Source organism: Loxodonta africana, chromosome 16 (genome assembly GCF_030014295.1).
Source record: "Loxodonta africana isolate mLoxAfr1 chromosome 16, mLoxAfr1.hap2, whole genome shotgun sequence".
NCBI lineage: Eukaryota > Metazoa > Chordata > Mammalia > Proboscidea > Elephantidae > Loxodonta > Loxodonta africana.
In genome coordinates, this window is record NC_087357.1 from 9,850,020 (window position 1) to 9,860,771 (window position 10,752).

General features: G+C 44.3%; 1 protein-coding gene across 2 annotated transcripts in view; it reads left to right on the forward strand.

The window, feature by feature from the left end:
• ADAM12 (ADAM metallopeptidase domain 12) overlaps positions 1–7,070 on the forward strand; it is a 377,170-nt gene extending 370,100 nt beyond the window's left edge. For both annotated transcript variants that reach the window (XM_064269188.1, XM_064269189.1), the window contains exon 23: positions 1,662–7,070. In XM_064269188.1, the coding sequence (XP_064125258.1) occupies positions 1,662–1,722 (61 nt within the window). In that variant the 3' untranslated portion in view covers positions 1,723–7,070. The remainder of the gene's footprint in view (positions 1–1,661) is intronic.
• Positions 7,071–10,752: the final 3,682 nt, after the last annotated feature.

Below are 10,752 nucleotides of genomic sequence, written 5' to 3' on the forward strand. Positions count from 1 at the left end.
GCCTCGAACCCTAACTTATGGAGTTAACCCAGCGGTGTGCTAGAGCCAGCTCACACTGGTTTTCAAAAGCTGTTAAATTTTGCCAGCCAGTTGTTAAACTCAGCCGCTATTAAAGATTAAAGCTTTATAAACTTACATTTATATAAATTATATTAAAGCAAAGGTAAAAAAAAAAAAAAAAAAGACTCAAAGCTCAAACCCATCATTTCGTAATGTTTCAACTGCATTTTACTATGATCTGTGCTCCTGAGGTCCTATGTATCTGGATGACAGAAAGACTATAGAATGGTGGCCGCCACATCTCTCTTCTGCATTCAGTGACCCCTCAGCCATGGTGGAGTATCTGTCTATGCCATGGAAATCAGCGCACGGTACAAATCAGCGGGTTCTTAAACATTTACCAGCACACAGATGGGTTAATCCCTCAGCCTTGGCAGGAAGCTTGCCTCATGAGCTCAGAAGAGCCAAAAGGTACTGTGTTGGCAAGGCTCTGGGTTCCATGATTCAGCGTCTCTGAAGGGGAAGGCACACTTAGTGATTTCATTACGGTGCTTGGGAAGAATGTCTGGCCTGTAACAGAGACCGCTGCCTAATAAATCTCACAGATAAAGCAGGTCAGAGGGTCGGGGTACTGGTTTAACTCCCAGCTGCACGGATGCAGGAGGACTGCAGAGCATCCGAATTATTTCGTTGTGGTTTGCATGGTGATCTGGGTGTTCTTTCCTTGTTCTATCTGAAGAAAAAACACTGCTTTACGAGAAGTTGGGGGAGCTCCCTTTCCTTTGCCCCCTGTCCCCGCCTGTGCTAGTCGCTGGCTCCAGCACAGACCAATTTTGTCCTGTCCTGCCAGGGAGGAGAGGGCTCTGTGCATCCACTCGTTGAGGGATTCCGTGTGCCCAGCCCAGCTCCCCGTCCTCTGGAGTGGTGCTGCCCAGTGCAGTGGCGTCCAGATGTGCCGTAAGGGTAAAAACACTAGATTTCAAAGTCTTGGTACCAAAGAAATGTCAATTACCTCATTAATAATTTTTATATTGATTGCATGTCGAAATGATAGTACTTGGGATATATTGGGTTAAATGAGATGTACTTTGAAAATTCATTTCACCTTTTTTTTTTTTTTACTTATCTCACGTGGCTACTAGAAAATTTTACATATTTGACCCCCACCCACGGCTGCACCATTGTTCTACTGGACAGCTCTGCTTTGAAGCAAATGTGGGATGGAAGGGGGAGCTTCTCCCTGGGCACCTCTAGCCCTGGTGGCAAAATGGTTAAGCACTTGGTTGCTAACCGAAAGCTTGGCGGCTCTAACCCGTCCAGCGGCTCTGCGGGAGAAAGACCTGGTGACCTGCTTCCATAAAGATTGCAGCCTAAAAAACCCTGTGGGGCAGTTCTCCTCCATCACACGGGTCACTGGCTCAGGATCAACTTGACAGTACCGAGCAACAGTGGTGCTCTGTCTGTCATAAACTGTCAACAGCCTTAAGCATGGTCCTGCATGTGACCTGTACCCGAGTCAGGGGACCTGGCTAACTCTGCCAACAGTAGGCTCAGTCTCCAGCCAGTGGAGCCATCCCAGCTACAGCCCTCTTTACTTACAGGCTTTGCTTTAAGGCCCCTAACTGCAATTTTGTTTTCTCCTCTCTTGGTGGTTGACTCAGACCTGCTCCTAAACTTCCACATCAAGTGCCCAGACCTGCCCACGCCACCTACATGAAGTGAGAAGCAAGCCAATCTCTTTCTCCAACAGTGAAGACAGAAGTTTGCACTATCTTTCAACTCCGGTTGGAACTATTTTTTTTGTACCAACTCTTAGGATTTTTAATGTTTAAAACACCATTATTTTAAGGACTTTGAGCTACTGCCGTCGGTGCTGTGCTATGGTGCTCTGTATTCTTGCTCAGGTACTTGTAAATTATTAATTTATGCTGAATGTTTACTGCAGTGCAGTGCGCTGTGGCAGGCATCTTTACACCACCATTGAGTTTTCCATGGAAGGGAGGCTTTGTGCTTTTAATATTTTAGTGAACTTGAAATACCCCACATCATGGGACTCTGGACAGGATGCTTAGTTCCTGAGTCTTTATTGGAAAGCCAATACTAACAGTTCCACAATGACCCATGGCAGGGATTCTGGTACCAGATCCAGCTCGAGGCCCCCCGATGGAACCTTGAGTGATGTTCTGGAACCCACCCCCCCTCCCCCCGCCCATTTCAGGCCAGAGCCTGGGGGCTCCAGTCCGGAGGTGTGCTTGGCTTTCAGGGAGGCCCCTTCATGGCTGGCTGGCAGGCAGGCCCCCAAGGGGCCACACCTTGAAGCTCCAGGCACCAGCAAAGGGTCTGGTTTCTGGCCAGAATACTCTAGAGAACCTGGGTTGCAGACAGGAATTTTAGGGTGTGACCACACCAGGACAGAAACTGGAACAAGGAGGCCAGGCAGGAACACATTTGGAGAGCAGGCAAGGAAGAGGTTCGTGGTCCTGCTCCAGGTTTTACTCGATGGAAACACCAAGGGCAGCTTTTCCTGGCTTGCCTTAAGAGTGCTGGCCCCAGCACAGTATTTAGACTGGGAAAATGGTGTTGCTACAAGAAAGCTATTGCCGGGTACTGTGACCCTCCACCTCCCCGTACTATTTGGAGCTCTGCAACCCTCCACCTCCCTGTACTGTTTGGAGCTAAGCAAATTACCACCTCGTCTTCTCAGCTGTAATGCAGGGATCCTGGGTTCAGACAGATTGCTGAGGCTGTCCATGGGGCCATAACTAGTTTCAGATGTGAACCTGTAACCAGATCCAGTCAATCAAGTCAGTAGATAAAAATCTCCTTTGACTGCAGGGTTCAACTTATTAAAAATTAGGCAGAATCCCTATGCTTGCAAAAACTACAGTCAAATGGAATGCTGTATTCACTGGGCTAGCCTGTCTGCTATCCTTACTATTGTGCATTAGACAAGGAACCAGGAGTTATCACTAAGTTCTCTTTGGGGCCTCTTGTGTTCCTAGCTTCGCTACAGGAATCCTTAAAAGATATTTTCAACATAGAATCAGAATCTATTTTTTAAACCCTTGCAGCCTACCTGTTGAGCATCCTGACTGTGATTAAGGAAATCAATTTGCTAATTCTAAGTATTCATGAAGTACAGGCTTGGGCAGCAGTCCCTCCAACCCTTTACTCTTCAGATGTCTGACTGGGGAGCCATTTTCACAAGGTGATCTTTTAAGAAGCCTGTATCTAATGACATGAAAAATTCAAAAATACTTAAAGAAAAATGCCATTCTGCCTCTCTCTGTCTTCCAGTGGGGTCATGTGTGACTAGGGTAATTGACAATAGTTCCATAATTCACTCTGGGCGTTTTATGATAAAGGCTTCTTTGGGGATCATTTCAACAGCTTTTCTATTCTTTGAAGCAGACAGAAAAATGTATCAAGAATCTTGGTTTTCCTTCCAGAAAACAATACTGCATTTAGCTTCCCCTTCCCCCTCCAGTGTTCCCCACTGTATCTAGGCAACATAGTATTCATGATTATACATAAACTAAGTAAACCCATGCCACAAACACACACAAAAGGGAACCCAGCTCTAATACATTCCAGCTCTTTTACAGTGTGTGCATCTGTTTATTATTAATTTTGTTAAAAAATGTAAAGCCATGTTAAATATCATTGCTGATGAGATACATATAGGATGACTGTAACTGGTATTACATTTGGTAACTGTATTTAAGGCCAAAGCAGATACTATTGAAATGGTTTACAGAATTGTCATGGTACAGTATATATATATATATATATATATATATATATATATATATATAGGCATTGTCTTTATAGATGCTCAGATCCTTAGATACTATTTCCAGTAAGAGGATGTGAACTTTTTCCCTTAACTGTAGTTCCTATTCTTCTATTTCAGAGACCCGTTTGATATTAAAAAAAAACACCCAGTGCCCTTGAGGGAGTTAAAGCTGTGATCACGTCATCGGTGGCCACGTAGGGGCTGTGGCTGATGACACATTCCTGTCTCCACAGTACTAATTAACTTTTATCGAGCCATGCAGTGTCTTTCTGGATAAGAATGTATTTAAATCTAATGTTCCCTTATAATACTCATACTAATACTAAAGGAATAATACTTCCAAGATGCAGTATTTATCAAATGAAGCCTATTTAGCAATGACTTTCATTCAGTGGAACTTAGGAAAAGAACCAATGACCAGGTTTGGGGGGGCGGTGCTAGTCCTCTGTTTTATGTCCTCAGAGATGATGGAAGCAAAGATCACAGGGTTATATTCAGTGGCCGTCTGACTACTCCTTCGTATTTTCAAGATTTATGGGCATGAGGAATAGAGGTGACTTGAGTGTTGCGGGGCCACCATTGAGTATTTCAACGTGCCCTAGCCACCCAGGAGACCCTGAGGTTAGTGACTTTCTATGACCCTGCTTTACTGGGAGGTAGATGACTGATTTTCTAGGCATTCCATTTAAAAAGTTTATCTCCTGAAATTTTTTGTAACTGCTTGCTTTCCCAACACATGGAATCGGACGTGTAGCAACCAAGGAAACAATGTATAACATTTTCCATTGTCAGAGCATGGAGGCTAGACTGCCCAGTGAGAGGTCTTTCAGCTCACACATGTGAGATGATGTCACAGAAACCACAAAAGCAACAAACTAAACTACATGAGAATAAATACTCCCGACTCCTCTCTGAGGGAACACTTTTATGCCTGCCTTAACTTTATTAGGAATTCTCAGGCTGAGACGCTAGGCTGTTGTTCTCTGGCATCAGTGCAGTCACACCAAGGCCCCCCGAAAGAGAACTGCTCAGACTTGGGTCTGTGTGAAAGATATTCTTGGGAGCCTGTGATCTCCCGTGGTGCTAAGAGACCTGGGGCTGGCTGAGGAGAACCCCTGGGGGCCTCGGCCGCCTCTCAGTGGGTATTTCCCAAGTACTCTGAGCCAGTGGGCCTTGTTGACCAAAAGGGCTGCTACCTGGGCAGCTGGGCCAGAGCTTCCTAATCACTCAGACTTCATGAGACTTATTTCATTTTAACACTTTGGCTGTGCAGGGCTCCCTGGGCACTCTGGAAGCAGGACGCCAGGACCCACTTGGTCTACCTGCCCGCTCCCAGGGCTCCTAGGAGGTCCTTCCTCATTGCTTCCCAAAGGGCCTCAGCCACACACAAGTGACTCTCCCAGATGCCCTCCACCACAACTTCTGGCCCAGAGGGGTGACTCTCGGGCTGTGAGTTTCACACACTATGAATGGCTGGTCAGGGATATGGTAGGTGCTATGTTTTTTCCGCCCCCACCACAGCTGCCATCCCATGCTGGAAGCCAGCCCTAGGCTGCCCCAGTTCCTCCCAAGGGCACATCAGCAGGCCCATAAGCACAGCTGGACACGGGAAACCAGAGGTTATGACCCTGATTGGCCTTCCCCTATCGCCCAGATCATGGTGACCCAGTGTGGTCACCATGAGTTGGAATTGACAGCAACTAACAACAACATCCAGATACACGTCCAGTTCCCAGGCCAAACCCAATGGTGGTGCTTCTCCCGTCTCTGCCAGACAAAGCCCTGCTCTCAGGGCTCCTCCAGGTCAGCCACAGTGGGGCCTGCCACAGTGTGTGGCCACCCTGGTGGGTTTACACACGGACACCCCAAGCCCACCTGCAGCAGGGGCACCATGACATGGGGGCCTTGTATTCAGTGGAACCCCTCCCACAGGCATGTCTCCCAGTGACCTCCTTCCTGAGGACTTAAATTAACTCACCTATGATAGCAAAATTCTCTTAACTCGCTCAAAAGTTTCTACCCATATTTGTTTCCTTCAAACCTATTTGAGACCCCTATTAAGAGTGATACAGGCCCAAGCTCCATGACAGATCGTGGAGGTAAAAAAAAAAAAAAAAAAAAGTGATACAGGTAACACTCTAAGGAGGGTTTTAAGCCCACTTTGTCTACACAGTAAGGATGTTTCCAGAAGCCATTTGCCTGTATATCAAGGCGCAGTTTCCCTGCCTTTCATAAAGATATTCCTTCCCTTTTGGAACAACAATGGCAGCTACGGTACAGCCATCAAGAACTGGTTTCACATGCACAAGGCCAGGAAAAGAAAGTCTGGGTATGAAACCCTTAGTCAGTGATGGACGGTGGTAGCCAGAAGGTGGAACACACAATTTGATGTGATTCGGCTCCTCCAGGCTGAAGACCCTGTAACCCACCCTGATTGTCCACATTTTCTAAAAACATGTTCTCCCTCGATAACTTTTTTTTTTTGTCCTTAATTTAGCACCTTTTAGGGCCAAACAGGAAGGAGCCCTGGTGACACGATGGTTACGTGCTAGGCTGCTAACCGAAAAGTTTGTGGTTCAAACCCACCAAGGCAATCTGCTGCCATAAAGATTACAGCCTAGAAAACCCTGTGAGGCAATTCTGTGCTGTCCTACAGGCTCACTGTGTCACATAGGCTTAATTTGAATCAGAATTGACGTGATGGCACACAACAACATGAGTTGGAACCGACTTAATGGCACATAACAACAACAGAGCCAAGCAAAAGAATAAATATCATGTGATCGTTTTAGTTTTACAAAGAAGTGAATGACATCTATGTTCATGGCTTATAAACAGGTACTTTAAGTATGACAATGAAAGAATATATATCACATTAGAAAGACAAATCCTCTAAGATTCCAGGGCAGTACACCTGGTGGTACAGGGCTACCAATTCCCTCTTCCCTTCTCTGAGGTTAGCTGGTAGGCTGGAGGGAAGGCTCGTTGCTTGAATGTGTGTGGCAACTATTAAGTATAACTGTTTAAACTTGGCTACAGGCTATTTAGCACAGTACAGATTAAACTTACAGCTACATAAACCAGCACATTAATTTTATAGTGCTTCAACCATTTATAATGCTTTGGTTTGCTTTTTTTTTCCACATACCTTTTTATGTTACAGTCTGTTACTTTTGTACGCATTTCTTATATCAGGGTTCTACAGGTAAACGCCACCTGAAAAAGTCATTGTTAAGAATATTATATCCAATAAATGGTATACAACGAGTATAAAGACTTGTCTTATTCATTACTGAGAAGGTTACATAAATGCAAAAAAAAAAAAACCTCATGTAAAAAATTATATATTCATCGATATATACATAAAGAAATTTTGGAAGGTACATAAGAACTAAGAGGAATGGGTCAGCTGGGAGGGAAGGAGGTGTGCTGCCAATCCCATATAAACCAGGCAGAGGAGGGGATGAGGAGGGAAGGTACGTCTTTTCAAACACACACACAATAATAAAAAGAAACTGAACAATATGAATGTCTAGTCTACTCAAAAAAAAAAAACTGATTAATTAAAAAGCTCACCTTATTTACATAAGAGAGAAATTCGGAAAGCAAGCAAGCAGGGATTGAGACATTTACATCAGACAAGATTGAATTAAATAAAGAGAGCTTATCCAGAATGAAAATCTAAGGCTGCTGGGTGTCTATTTACAAGTAAAGCTCAGCATGCAACTTCCTAAGGAAAGAACAGCCGGAAATATCAACAAGAAGAGATGTACAAAATGGCCACAGTGGGTCTTTGATCTTACCACTCTCCACCCCTGATGGAGCATGGAGCCAAGAAATCAGTACACAAAAGACCTCACAGCACAGCTAGGGAGGTAGATGAAATTGGTATACGTCAAACAGGCACTTCATTCCAAGCACCAAGGGTGGGGGAGGATATTGTGCCACAAAATAAACCTCAGATTCCAAATGGTGCAGACAAGTCCTCCAACCATATGCGCTAACACTAGGAAAACAGTCCTGTGCCCTAGAAATGTAATGATTTCTGCGTCAAAGATGAACTGAGGGTTATGTAGGAAATAGCAAATAAAATTTTTTGTTACCACGCTCCGTGGCAATGTTTCCCAAACTTCTTGAAGTATAAGAATCCACCTGGGATGCTTCTTAAAATCCACTGCTCAGGCATCACCCCCTGGAAATTCCAATTTAAAGGGTCTGCAGTGGGGCCTCAAAATTTATATTTAACGAGTACTCCAATTGAATCTTTTCATCAGGAACATTTAGAAAACTTCCCATGGGAATACAACTAAAGCAGTGCTGAGGGGAAAATTCCTAGTCCTAAATACATGCATTAATAAACAAGAAAATAAATGACTTTAATAAACAAAATAAATCTAAGAAAAATGGAACAGATGCATTTGTAGAAATAAAAAGCAGAAATTAATTAATTAGGAAAAAATAGAATAAAACCCTGAGCTGCTGCTTTGGAAAATTAATACAGGAGATAAACCACCATCTAAAAAAAAAAAAAAAAAATTTTTTTTTTTTTTTAATCTACTTAATATTGATACAACTGCATCAATGATGGACTCAAACATACCAACGATCGTGAAGATGAGGCAGGACTAGGCAATGTTTCGTCATTCTGTTATATGTAAAAGTCGGGGCCAATACAATGGCAACTAACAACAATCTAGTGAAGAGAAAAGAAGGAGCAAATGCTCATAGCACATGAGCATATAGAATCCACCATAATCCAAGGAGATTATTTTAGGAATATAAAGATGATTCAATACCAAGAAATCCTACAATCCCAGTCACCAAATTGATAGAGGGAAATGTCATAATTACCGTAGATGTTTCAAAGACATTTGATGAAATTATCTGGCTTAGTTACCTAGTGCTGCTATAACAAAAAATACCACAAGTGGATGGCTCTAAAGGACAGAAATTAATTTTCTCACAGTTCAGGACACTAGAAGTCAGATTCAGGGCATGGCTCTAGAGAGAGGTCTTTTTCAGCTTCCAGTAGCTGCAGCAATCCTTGGCATTCCTGGGTTTGTAGATACACCTGTCCCAGTCATCTGTCTCCTCTTCCCTGTGTTTGTGGCTCAGTCTTTTCCGCTCTTTTTATAACTCAGAAGTGATCAGGTTTAGGACACACTCTACGCTGGTTTGACCTCATGAACATTTCCAAACAGGGTCATATTTACAGGCGCAGGGGTTAAGACTTCACTGTCTACTTGGAGGGGGAGGAACACAATTCAATCCTTAACAATATCCATTCCTGAGTTTTTCAAAATGTGAATAAACTAAAAAAAAGAAACCATAGGACTTGGAGATGCTAATATTGTTTGTGAAAATCAAATTCACAAATAGCAGGACTTTACGATCGGCCATTTCAGGCTATATTACACTGCAGTAGACCATTCTTCGATCTCAGTGACTTACAACATGAAAGGTCTGTGTCCCACTCACTTATCACATTCATCCTGGATGGCCTTTGGCTCCTCTCTTGGGGACCTGGGCTGATGGAGCAGCCTCCGTCAAGCATGGCTGGTCTCTGGCGGAGGGTCGAGTGACATGGGGAGTCAAAACTTCTGCTCTAAAGGGGCAGGTGCCATTCCTACTCACATTTCATTACCCCAGGGCAGTCACATCATGGCTGAGACTTCAGTCAGGAGAGCGGGAAGCTAGATGCCAACGAGAAGGGAGGTGTCCTCTTCCCGTGAGAGGGCTAGAGAGACAACTTGCAACAGACTGAGAAAGGTAACTGTCAATGGTGATCACAAAAAGGGGAAGGGGAGCTTTGGAAAGTTGTGATGATGCTTTCATTGTATTTGGAGAGATTGTTAAAAATTCAATCCAGCAAGCTTAAAGGAATACGCACATGTTCAAAAGGTAAAACACTAGTGGGGTATCTGAGGACAGGACTCTGTATGGCCCACAAATCCAATTTCTACGGTGGATATTCTATAAATTCATAGGATAAAACTGAAGAGGCCCAACATCAATAAAATTGATCTGTGTGCCTGCCTTTTCTCTATATCCTCCCCCCAAAAGCTTTGCCAGCTTCAATTACTTTTCATTGGTCTTTCCCTCACAGATGGTCTTCTCCTGGGCCAGGGTGAACCCGCTTGTCTCTGGAGACACAAAACACATGTGGTCCACTAGTTACTTTCTTTGCTGACTTTTAAGGGTTTTCGCTGAGTTAAAGCCCCACCAAACTTGTATCTTTAAGCTCCCAACCATCAGACGTGGTTTCCGTTCATCCCTCCTTGTCTACAAACTGCATGGTCAGCATCAAAAACCTTTCTGTGCTGAAGACTAAATGTGCCATACCAATCTTCGTCAAAGGCATCACCGTGCCTGCGGCTGGGTTGTCCACAGTCAGGGTATGAGTATGTGTGAATACTTTCTCAGCATGGTCTGTTCTAAGGCGGCTGACCCTCAGCCAGAAGCTCTGACAGAGCAGAGTAGGAGTCTTCAAATGTGCTTTAATGTGAGGCCAACAGCTAAAGAGAAGACATTTACATGGCCTCCTGGCTTCTAGAGGGAACATCGCTCCAGAAGGGGACACCAGCCTGACTAAGCCGTATGGAAGGCCGCACGCTGGGCAGGGGGGACAAAACTGAAAACGCGTGAGGGAAAGAATGTCCACGCAGTCCCGGCGCGGCTCAGAGGCAGCTTGGGGGGCAGGAGCAGGGAGTAGAAGGCTCGTGTTTATGTCTGTGTCGCTCCATAAATATATTATTTCATGTCTAGTTCCAAAAGACATGAGGTTCTACAGGTTCTGTTAGGGTTAGGGTTAGGATTTGGGTTATGGGTACAGTTAGGGGTGAGGGGTAGAGTTAGGGTTAGGATTATGGTTAGGGCTAGCTTTAGTGCTTGGGTTAGCATTAGCTTGTAGGGCTAGGAATAGGGTTAGATTTAGGGTTAGAGTTCCACAGATGCCA